The sequence below is a fragment of the Blennius ocellaris genome (genome assembly GCF_963422515.1).
Source record: "Blennius ocellaris genome assembly, chromosome: 20".
NCBI lineage: Eukaryota > Metazoa > Chordata > Actinopteri > Blenniiformes > Blenniidae > Blennius > Blennius ocellaris.
Genome location: NC_137669.1, coordinates 11,686,389 through 11,698,475, shown reverse-complemented (window position 1 = coordinate 11,698,475; position 12,087 = coordinate 11,686,389). Strand labels below are relative to the sequence as shown.

Here is a 12,087-nt window from a genome sequence, read left to right as displayed (position 1 = left end):
CTAATCACGTCTTAGAACCCAATCACGACACATGCAAAAGGTAAAAAAAAAAAAACACCCAGAGCTTCATATCTGCATCAAATAACCGCATAGATGTGATAGATTAATACGTTTTTTGCAAATTGCAACCATCAAGAGCGCAGTAAATCAACCACAGGCTACACAAATTGCAAAATGAACCTCTGGCATCCTAGTAATAATGCCAACTGCACATAAAAATGTGCATTTTAAACCAAGTAGGCCTCATAAGCCGCAGTTCCACTGCACTTTCTGTCACGGAGCATCACAGGGCATAGGTTGTTGCGTCTATGGCTCCATACCTTCAGCTGTAACGATGATAGAAATAATGAGTATAATTTAATAATGAGTATCTCCTGCATTCTGTGTTTTCATGAAAATCCAACACACTTTGACTGGCCAATTAAAATAGGTTTTATTTATCTATTGCAAAAACTATTGGTCTTAGCACACTATTCCCAAATGTTCTACAAATATTGATGTGTTTTTAGTGTAGGTACTAAAAATAAAAAAAACATGTTTAGGTTCTTTTTATTTTGTTTACACATTATGTAAATATCCCTATGGTTTAAAAAAGCTAAATAATAAAAAAGGACTAATAAAAACAAACAAAAAAGTGGCACAAAATGCTAAACTGGCTAAAGTTGCTGAACTGGCTAAAAATGCAACAACAAAAAAGTTAAAAGACATACAGATTACTAAAATAATTAGAAAACAGCCGAAAAAAGGAAATAAAGTTGTTTTAATAAATGGTCAGACACGGTTACAACTCCAACTTCTAAAACATCTTCAACCACTTGAAAAAAAAAAGAATCAAAATGGCCAAAAGCTGTGAAGTAAAGATTACGTCAGTAAAGATTCATTTTCATTAAAATAAGCATTTATTTGATTCAAGTATTGAAACCTGGTGATATTACTCACTACCATCTATCCTATTGTTCTTCAGAAGGGCAACAAAAAAAGAAGCTTTGATTTTATCTGGCCTGTAGATCAACCTGATTAAAAAAAACCTTGGTCCCTTTAACAGCTTTTATTTAGTCTGTCTCTGCTTGCTGCTGCTCTCCAGAGGGGATCTGAGACCACCATTTTCTGCATGACAAGGAGGAGGGGTCGCAGTTGTACCCGAACTCGCAGCAGTGACGACCGTCTGAACAACACTGGCCCTGAAATCAACGCAAGAAGACGGCACTGATCAATTATGTATCACTTTATCGAACAGCTATACCGACAGGGTCTGAAAGTGAAGCGTGAAATACCTACTGGGGGATTCATACCAGAGGGTAGGGGCAGCAGCTCCATTGTCCCAAGACTCCCTTGCAGCAGGTTTGACCCTGGGGGCAGTAAAAGCTGGAGTCACAGCGAATGACTCCAACTCCGCTGCCCACAGCTTCTGTCAGAGAGGCCATTGGGGTCTGTAAAGCAGGAAGAAATAAATCAGTATTCACTCACTCTTCACTGAATACAGAGTTATCGAATGTATTTTAAGAACACTGAAAATGCTATTTGTACGGCTGCACATCCATCGAGGTGATCCTACTCTACTTTAAAAAAAAAAAAAAGACTCAACTATTATGGTCTTCCCTACCTTGTGCCTGCTGCTTTCCTCCTTGGAAGCTGAGATGGGAAAGGCAAGCATGGAGGAGGATGCAAGTCGTTTGGGCGTGAAAGCATACATCAGGCTTTGCCTCACACAGTGTTGGTAAGTCCAGTCACAGTCGTAGCCATACGGGCAGCAGTGGAAGCCATCCGTGCAACATTTTGCCTACAAGACACACGTTATCGGCATCAATCACTACAACATTAATCTTTCAGTCATGGTTCTTGTTACAGTAGTGTCACATGACACTATAGTGCAGGGGGAGGGGGGGGGGGGACTCACAGGAGAGAAGGGACAACAGGTCCAGCCACCTTTAGGGTGTCTGCAGCAAGTGGTGCCATCAGGACAGGCGTAAAAGTTGTCACAGTGGACGATCGAGACTCCTTTTTGCTCCGGGACCACGTTGACCTCCATCTCCTGGAAGGGAGTCAGGGAGAGATCCAGGGTGCTTTGCTCCTCCGCAGCCTCTTTCTCCACCATGGGGATGTTCAACCACGGCTGGTCCTTTTTCTCACACATGTCACTGACCAGGTTGCAGCGATATCCAGAGGGGCAGCAGTGGAGCAGGTCAGAGCAGCACACAGCCTACGGATACACAAGAGAGAAGGATTTTTTATTTTATTTTTTTAAATCTTCACACCTTTGAATGTTCCTAAAACATGGGATCAGTTGTGAACACCGTCGCCGCGAGGCAGCGTGTGAGCACGAGTCACCTGTGGGTATGGACAGCAGCCGTATCCTTGTGCAGTCTTGCAGCAGGTGGAGTCGTCGGAGCACACCTGGCCATCGGGGCATACGATGGAAGAAAAAGCCGTCCCCCAGGCAAGCACCCCAACTAACAACCCCAAAGACATCTTCAACATCTGGAGGAGGGAGAGAGAGAGAGAGAGCGAGAGTGAGAGAGTCAACAGTGTTAGAGCAGATTCCCAGGCCTGAATATGAAGCCTTTGCTCTGGAAACTCTCAGTTTCATTTCACCTGCAAAACCGTCCCTCTGAAAAGAGAAAATACCTTCCCGTTGCGTCTACTCAGTGGACCCGGGTAGAAGTTACTTCGAGACTGAACTGAAGAGATTCATTGGGGGTTTTCCTGCTTACCTTCTGCAAGTGAAGCTTCCTCCTTTACAGTACGTCTCACACTTCCTGAAAAGTGAATAACCCAACACAAATGGCTTTATAGGGCTGAAGGAGACACACCCACTGAAACCTTAAAAAAAAAAAAAAAGCAGAAGGAAACTTCATCACCCACGCAGTCTCGTGACTGTCAGATTGGTTCAAACATGTTATCTTTAATGTTACCTGAACTCCACTGAGTGCACCTGGCAGACCTCTGGGTAATGATTGTACAAGCCTATAAACAAACACATGATCAGTATCTCAAGATCAAACATTTCACAAGCTTTTACTAAACTTTGATAGTCTTGCCCTACATCAGTCACAAGACCTGACGCTAAAGTCTCATTCAGGTCTAAATCCTTATTTCCCAAAATGAATATAAGAGCACTATGTGTTTTTAGACTTATGCATAGATGTCATATTTAAAACGACTCGACTGTGGCCGGGATCGCGGTGCAGTGATATTCTTCAGTTTCCACCCTGGAGTCCTCTCCCATTGAATTAGAGATCTTTTACTCTGCTTTTCTCAAAGTACTGCAAATACTTCTCATGTACAAGATGAGACTCGTGAAACTAAAGTTCCCAACAATTCACAAGTTAAAAAAAGAATAAATCACAACCCCCCATTCATATTTGATTGGTTGCTGCTTGAGTATCAGTGGAGGACCACATGAAGCATTCGAGGACGTTGGGAACCGTAAAGCCAAACTCAGACCTGCTGTCTGTTTTAAATTGTTGTGTGCTCAGGTGATTGTGTCAGTGGAAAACATTGCATACATTTTTTTTTAGTAAAATTAGTTTAACACATTCAAAACAATGCTTCAAAACTATCACATCAACCTTGGAGTTCAAACCCTGACCTTCTTATCAAGTCACTTTTATAAAACTCTAAAAAGGCTATAAATGTAGCTGTAACTGTGTGATCACTGCCATACAACAATGTTCTAAATAAAGAAGGTAAAGAAGGATAGACGCTCCTCTTTCACTCATAAGTACTGCAGGTCTTGCTTTAGGTTTAAAAGTAGCTCTGAACTGGGTTTATAATCATGTTTAATATTGTGGCGGTGACGAGTTTGCGACAGACAAACACGGCAAAGGCTAAAACAATACTTTATTAACGAATCCCCATTGTTTATTTATACATTGCAGTGTTAACAAGTCGTCTAAACCAAAAAAAAAAGAAAAAAAAGACAATCGTCCGTTTGTATTAACATCGACTGCGTCGCTCAGATTTCAGTTCCAACTTCAATATGAGGCTGGTGAGACATCAGGTTATCAAGTCTACATGCAGAATCACAGGCGCCAGCGTCACAGCCTGGTGAAGCGAAGCAAGAAGACTGGTATGAAGCAGAGGAAGCAGCTGTTACAAGGCCAGCATACCGATGGTGGCAGTGAATCACGCACACCCAAATCTTCAAGGTGGTGGTGGTGGTGGTGGGGTTTACCGCGGCTCAGGAGCCCAGAGTGAATTTAAGACTATTAACCCACAAAACGCATGGTGATAAAAATCGACAAAAAAAAATTATGTAGCGGTAGTTTCCACCACGGGGAGACGGAGCGTCTCTCTCTCTCTCTCTCTCTCTCAGTCCAAACACGGAGCCTCAGCGGGACGACTGAGGGCCTCCGTACAACAACCGAACCTCGGATGGGGGAAAAGTTTTTGGTAGTCGAAAGGCAGAAAGAGTGACTCTACAACGTGAACTGTCGGGGAGATCGAGAGGAAACCTTCGGCCGCTAGTTGAGCTCCGAGTCCGACTGAGAGGCGGCCTTCTTTTTCTTTTTCCGGCCGTGTTTTTTGTGCTTCTTTTTCCTCTTCTTCTTGGACTTGTCCTGAGACGACAAACACAGGAATCAGGACAGTCCACGCTGCTTGTGTGTCGTTAATGGTGCAAGAAGGAAATTTAATTTCTCACTGTGAATTTCTCTTTCTCCTCGCTACTTCTCTTTTTCTTCTTGGCGTCGGCCTGTGGGAGCGGAAAAGGAGTCACAGTGGAACCACGTTAAGAGGGATAAAACTTTAAAAAATCTACGCTCGCGCCTAAAAAAAAAAAGTTGAGCGTTTCACAATGTTGGAGTTTCCCACAAGTGGCTGCAACAGCGATTTGTTAATTCTCTGGTCATTCTTTAAAACCAGTCTCTAACTTGTGCTTCTAAAAAAAAATTAAGTTGAACTCAAGTTCAAATTTCAGGTAAATGAACCCTTTAATACAACTTATTTAACGTTGCGACTGATTTCATCTTTGAAAGCTTCATTCAATGTATTTAAGGCTTCATCACTTCAGACCTGAACATGACCCGGATCATTTTGGAGCAGCGGGTTCAGTGATTAAAAATTGCGCCCGACAGCTTTTTCTGGCTTCTTCCAAACAATCTAAATCCGTTATGTTAACTGAAACTTCAAATTCCCAGGGGAATTGGGAGTGGTGGAATTGGGAGTCACTTGTCGACAAGTGACTCCCAAACAGACGAGTCAAGCGTTCCCCTCCCCGTGTGACATGTGATTATATTTGCCAATATGAAATCGCTGAATCAGAGGTAAAGACCTATAAGTGACATACATTTACCAGATTTACACTTTTGTTTTCAGACATGGGGAAAAAAGAAAAAAGAAAAAGTGAAACCCTGCATTCGGTAAGTGTGAACGTTATTTCCTTGTCTGCAGCGCGTTGCAGATTAAAAAAAAAAGTCAGCAGGTTCCCAACAAAACAGAGGAACAGTAAAAGATCAAAGGGGAAGTCTCATTAGCAACTGTAGCCGACCACACAATCAAAACGTCCCGCCACAATTTAGAAGTACCTCTTCCCCCTCCGTGTCTGCAGACGACTCTGAGGTCGAGTCTTTATGACTTCTGTCCGCCTTCCTCTTCTTTCGACGGGCCCTTTCGTCCTGATTCACAACCAAAAGAATGAAAAACAAAAACAAAAAACACCACACGTCTCCTCACATATCTAATCTCACTCCAAATCTTTGCTATCAGCCACAGTTCAGTTAAATCACCTTTTCTTTGTCGCCTTCCTCCTTGATTCGTTTCCTTTTCTGTTTGCGAGAGAAAACAAAGAACACGTTTTCCATTCCCGCCCACGTCAATGGCGGCGCGATGAAGGCAAACATCAGTCTGAAAATACAAACCTTGGTCTCTCCATCCGACTCGTCCTCTGAGGGGTCGGATGCTCTGCGGGCAGAGGACTTCTTTTTCTTCCGTTTCTTCTTCACGCTCTTCTTTTCTTCCTGAACACATAAAGGCGAAAATGGGACTCAAAACCGGACTCCCGACGCTCCTGCGTGCGCGCGATGAAAAAACTCACCTCATGTTCAGACTCAGACGAGGAGCTGCTGGAGGAATCAGAACTCGATGAAGAAGAGGAAGATGAAGAAAGCTTGACCAAAACACAATGAAAGCAGGGTTCATGAGACTTGAGAATATTCGCTTGATTCCAAGAGAAATTCATGCAACACGTCACAATCAGAGAGTGTGTGTGTGTGTGTGTGTGTGTGTGTGTGTGTGTGTGTGTGTGTGTCTCTCTCTCTTCCGGGGAAGAAGCTGGAGGTCTCTCCTCACCCTGTTCGATTTCTTCTTTTCTTTCTTCTTTTTCTAAACGTCAACAGAGAAACCATCGTGAGCGCAGGCCCGACGATGAAAAGTCGAAGCGTCACACATTGAAATCGGCATTCACGCACCTCTTTTTTCTCTTTCTTCTCCTCTTTTTCTTTGTCCGTCACTTTTTTGTCTTTTTCTTTTTCCTTCTCGCCGGCACCGAGCAACTTTTCCCTGTTTTTGGCGAGAACTTTCCTCCATTTCTGAAGAAGAACGACAGACAGATGCAACCAGCTCTGAATACACCAGTGTGTTGGGTTTATAACAGTCATCTTCGTAATGCTAAAAATAAATTATCTCCACGTGTAATATGTTGTTTATTCATCTTAATTGTTCGCCAAAACCTCAAAAACACACTTCTGGATCTTTCCAGGGGTAAAAACTGTGTGCAACAGACACATACTTCATTCATTTTGTCTTCAAAGTCAGCCAGGGACCGAGAACCTTTCTTCTTCTTTTCCAACTGCTCCTTGAGTTCCTCCCTGTTGCAGAGACAATTTCAAAATTCTGTTTTTAAAAAAAAAAAAAAAGTTGCAAAACACATGCGATCTGCACCCTGGATAATGCAAACGAAGCAGCTATTTATTAATGAAAAGTTCCTCCTTTGTGTGAGACTGATTGTTTTTTTTTTTTTTTTTTTAAACAAGCCAGTTTTACTTAGAAGGAGCTAATTCTTTGTACGAGCGCTCAAAAGTAGCAACGCAGCAAAGACAGCTGGCCTGTGCTCACCATGTTGGCCGAGGTCTGCTGAGATAATCCTGTATGGTGGGTCCAGAGTTCTGTACCGGCCCTCTGGCACGAGCAGCAGCAATAGGGTTGATGTAAGCCTGAAACAACCGCAGCACAAGAAAATAAACATTCTTTCAAATAGATCCCGTATCATTTGTTGACTATTTGTTTTGTTTTTCAACACAGAAAAGTTAGGAAACTCTGGTGAATGTCAGACACAATCTAAAGAGGCAAAACTGGGGTTTTCAGCATATTGAAGTGGTAATACTTCAGACGGAATCACTAATAAATTAGAAATCAAATCAATGAATGAAAGAATACAGGTCATCCCCGGGATACGGCTTCGTACGTGGCTCAACTACTAAGCAAAGGTCAGATATGTCACATCCGAAAAAAAAAGAAGACATCATTGACTCTAATCTGCTCACATAATGTCAAACTGCAGCTTTTAAGAGGAAGTGAGGCAAAAAAATAACCTTTTTATTTTATTGAAATGATATAAACACACACCATCAGTCAAAGGTTGGACACACCTTTCATTCATTGTTTGTTCTTTATTTACTTGACGAGTTACATTGTCGATTCTTACTGAAGGCATGAATAGTATAAATGAAAATACGTGGAATTATGTCAAACACAAAAGTGTGAAGTAACTGAAAATACATTTTATATTCCTCAAAGTAGCCAAACCTTTTTGCGTGATAGAATGTGTGCCTTTGTTAACAGAGTTATATTATTTTGTTACAAAACAGAATTTTATATCTATACAGAAGAAGGACACTTTAAATAAGTATAATATAGCTATTAAAAAAAAAGGTTTATGAGTACCATTTGAGCATCTCAAAAGTGCAGTTAGGTTATAAACTATTATGATCTTGACCCGTCAAGGTTGAGTATGAAGATGAAGAGTCATCCACCAATTAAATGAAATAGCTCAAACGCACGTATTTCTTATGAGGGGGAGTCTTCTAAAGCTTGAGCTCACACAAGAAAACAAAATCAGCTCTCCCTGATACAACAGTAAACTCCATCCTTCGTCTTTTAACGTGAACGTAAGGGAGTAACTGAAGAACACCGCTAGATGGTGCTGTCCCAATATTGCTCTGTTGAACCAAGCATTTCCAGCCGTGTGTCCTTCCCAGGACACCGTAGTTCCCATATGGACAGTCGTTGATCTGATTTTGGAGATTAATATAGCCTGGATTGCCTTGATGGTGTGTGTTAATGTCCCGGTTATAGGTTGATAGTTTCGCGTGAGTACAGTGGGACATGTTAATATTTAGTTATAGAGTTAGCAGCTGCACATGGAGTTGATTGGATATTTTTGTCGGCACAATGAATGAAAGACAAAGCTATATTTTGAGTATTAGAAGATGCGTGAAATTTCTTCTTCTTCGTTTTTAGTTAAACTCAGCCAGTGAATGTTAATACAGAAAAACACAAGTGTTCTATTCTTTTCGTTCTGTTGTTGAAGCTGAATTTGAAGAAATACAACCAGTCTCCATCACAACTACGACTAATACCTGGCATGTCATATTTCACAAAAATAAAATGAATGCGGACAATTAGACGACTATATTTTTCTATGTACAATGCTTACCAGGTGAAATAGAGTTTGAGAGGCAGCTGTGTTCCATTTGAATGCAAAACACATATGAATTATTTAAAGTTACAAAAAGAAAATGTGCTTATTCTTTATATAATTTAGAACTACGTGGCTTGGATTTGCACAAAAATATATATTGTGAATGTTGTACATGTATTAGTGCACTCATATTTGGGTCTTTGTATTTTTGGCTTATTATAGATATAGGTTCAGTAATAAATGGTTGAAGCCATTGCATTTGCTCATGATTATGGTACGTTAAGGGTAGAAGAACCCCACTTCGATTAGCTAAAAAAAAAAAAAAAAAAAAAAAGACGTCTTTTTAATGCTCTAAAGGGTAAATATCAGTGGGCTCGGCCCACTATGTATACTTTTATATTATGACTATTATTATATTATGTCAGTCAAGGATGCACAACAGATCAGGCCAATATTTTTCTACAGAGTACCCCCGGGGCAATGAAATATATGAGGCTAAGATGACAATAGTGTGTGTCTCCTAAAATGTTAGCAATTAGTTCTTATTGAAAACATGAAGGTAATCGCGTTTAAATTCTATAGCATCAGCCTGATGTCAGTGGATTAGGTAATGAAACAACGGCATTGCCCCGATGTCACTGGATGACGCAAACTCAAATGCACACTTACCAATGAAGGGAATTTATTATTCGTATCAACTCGTGTTTCTAAGATGGATAGAACTGCAGCGACAGTGGTTGATGTCACCGAAAAACAACGCGCAACGTCAACATGCAGCCAATCCACAATGCTATCAGCTGAAGCTCGCAGTAACTACTTCGTGTATTTCCATTGTTATACCGTTAGATAGACCACGCAACAAGAACCTGTGGCTTGCAAATGCATCTGAATCAATTGCGTTGCATTTAAGAATCGATTATTTCCATCTTCATCCGAGCACCGTGCAGGCCCTAGCATCACAGCTCTCGACTGGCTCATCAAGTATATCGCAGTTAGTCGACAGCGCGCTAAACTTAACCCCTTTGTTCGTAATAACGTGACATAACTCACCACTCGATTGTCTCTCTTGCCCATGTCGAGTCAATAAATAGGATACACGTTTGAGAAAAGGAACAACATGAGTGGTAGCTGTTAGCATCCAGCTAGCCACCACAGAAAGCCAGTGGCGCTCCGTCTACTGCCGTTCAACTGTTCTTCGACGGCAAGTTCACGTTCTGGACTTTGCTCTACTGCCCCCTGCTGGCGGACTATAACAAACACCGTAGACGTAATGGGAGATGCGAATGATTTGTGGCACTCAGAAATTAAACTTGACAATTCAACGGTCAGCCGAATCGTAAACAAAACTTGCAGCTACCTATTCCCGATAAATATAATAATTAAATGGTCACTGTTTAGTCAATGATAGCTTGTTTCTAGGATAGAAATAATCTATCCGAACCAACGTCCAAATAACGAAGATCAATATCAGACGTGATAGACCTGAATGAATGCAAAACTAAACTGAGTGTCATGTAATCAATAAAACGTTTATGTAGTTTTGGTTCTGTAAAACCTGTAGTAGTAATGATAATCCATTTTATTTATCAACGCCTTTCATGACACCCACAGTCACTGTATACAATGAACTATTAAAACAGTTTAAAAAAAAGAAGCAATAACATTAAAGGACATTCAGAATAACATCAGACTAACATTGTGTAACATGAGTGGGATCCTTTAAAAATATTAAACAAGGTGGGATTTGAATAAAAGGGTCATATAAAAGATGACATTTGTCAAATATTTTTCCATACAACTGATTCTTCCAATTTTCCTTCCCAAGCACTCATAAACCATCTAAATAGTTCATAAAATAAATTTCTGGTAAACATGACAACTCAAGTGCTTTTGATTGCCATTACTTTAATTCACAAAAACTGTCCCAAGCCCACCTAGTTATCATGTATGTTCAAAAGTTCAGTTCAAAACATCTACAAAGATAAACTAAATCAACTACAAACGGTACAAAACTACTACTAGTAAATAGCCCAAAGAACAACCTAAGATATTGACACACTGCAGAGACACGAACCAGCCACAGACACAGAACTGCTACGAAAGGACCAAAATCGACCAGAGATGTAAAATATAAACACAAATCTGTGAGAAGATCCAACTACAGCAACTACAGATGAATTTACAAACTGGGACGTGTGATCGCGATGAAAGAATCCAATACAACAATCATAAAAAGCTGCTTTTTATTCAGCTGGTGCAACACAATAATAAGACACCAATGCATTGATACATAAGTATAATGCCAATTTGAGTGATATGACAGATCAAGCTGTGCCGGTTTTTAAACCGGTAAAGTTCAACAGTGGACTTCAGCTGCTATAAGATTGAAATGCATTACAAACTGGTTAAATCATACAAAAAGCATACAGTGATTGCATTGGCTGTGAGGAGACTAAAAGTCATTCATTTCATTGTAAACCTCTCTATACCTAATATGTAGCTTTCATTGCATTGAATGCACTTTTTGAATCAGACTTGTCTTGAACTGAAAAATTCACACAGTGTTTAGTGAAGCAGACATTAAACTAAAGTATTTCTGTCGTGTTTGCCATTTTGCAATTAAAAGCTGCAGGCAAGAACAGTTTATACAGGCAGTTATCTTTAGACAGTAATAACTACAGTAACATATTGATAAATAGAAATGACAGTAGACTAGGATCTTTGACATGATCGAGAAACAGCTTGAAGGAAAACCTGAAGGAGTTGTAATGTGGTTGTTTAAGTAGCCTGGAGATGTGCAAACGGTGCCCGAGAGGTTCGGACGTCCATATAAAGAACCTGAGAAAGTCGGAGAATGTGTCTGTAGGTGTGTGTGTGTGTGTGTGTGCTAATTGCACTACCTGTTAAGAAAAAAAAACATAAACCAGTGTTATAATGTTACTGTTCTGCAAGAACTACTACATACAAAAATACAACTCTGCATAACTTTCTTTAGCTTTGCTGGTAAAAACTGAACCGGAATATAACGGCACATTAATGTAAAATAAAGATTAAAAACAAAAACACAACAAAAAAACCTACACAAAATATTGTGCATTATTTCATTATCAAAACTACTGTAGAATCTGTAGTCACTCTGAATCCGACGTACAATGAAATAAAAAAAAAAAAAAAAAAGCACCCACAGAGCCCACCCAACATTTTCAAAGGACAAAATACTCTCGCCATACAACAATCCACCGACCCTCGCTACTCTACGTCTACGCGCGTTCGCCGCACGCATCACAGGTCTTCTATCGTTACAGCTAGCGCAAGTTACTGTACAGTACCATCCTAGTACTATCCTTTATACATTCCTCACACTGTCAAAACTAGTCTTACACAAACCATACAATAATCATCAGAGTTGGTGTGAAAAGGTGTAAGAATCATTTATGCCCCAGCATTTA

General features: G+C 40.4%; 2 protein-coding genes across 4 annotated transcripts; both read right to left on the bottom strand.

The window, feature by feature from the left end:
- Positions 1–741: 741 nt before the first annotated feature.
- LOC308144936 (progranulin-like) lies at positions 742–2,744 on the bottom strand. Of its 3 annotated transcripts, none has more exons than XM_080516224.1 (6): positions 2,712–2,744; positions 2,329–2,478; positions 1,898–2,200; positions 1,604–1,780; positions 1,293–1,430; positions 742–1,181 (listed from the first exon to the last, which is right to left on the bottom strand). In XM_080516224.1, the coding sequence occupies exons 2-6, from the start codon at positions 2,476–2,478 to the stop codon at positions 1,053–1,055; spliced, it is 897 nt and encodes a 298-aa protein (XP_080372350.1). In that variant the 5' UTR covers positions 2,712–2,744; the 3' UTR covers positions 742–1,052. The 3 variants fall into 3 exon arrangements, with proteins under 3 accessions (XP_080372350.1, XP_080372351.1, XP_080372352.1); XM_080516225.1 differs by lacking the exon at positions 2,712–2,744 and adding an exon at positions 2,593–2,656; XM_080516226.1 differs by having other exon boundaries at positions 1,056–1,181; positions 1,279–1,430.
- A 1,078-nt stretch (positions 2,745–3,822) lies between these two features.
- fam133b (family with sequence similarity 133 member B) lies at positions 3,823–9,821 on the bottom strand. Its single transcript, XM_080516366.1, has 11 exons — positions 9,689–9,821; positions 7,054–7,151; positions 6,728–6,806; positions 6,408–6,527; positions 6,289–6,321; positions 6,035–6,106; positions 5,859–5,957; positions 5,727–5,765; positions 5,526–5,615; positions 4,643–4,693; positions 3,823–4,559 (listed from the first exon to the last, which is right to left on the bottom strand). The coding sequence occupies exons 1-11, from the start codon at positions 9,710–9,712 to the stop codon at positions 4,464–4,466; spliced, it is 801 nt and encodes a 266-aa protein (XP_080372492.1). The 5' UTR covers positions 9,713–9,821; the 3' UTR covers positions 3,823–4,463.
- Positions 9,822–12,087: the final 2,266 nt, after the last annotated feature.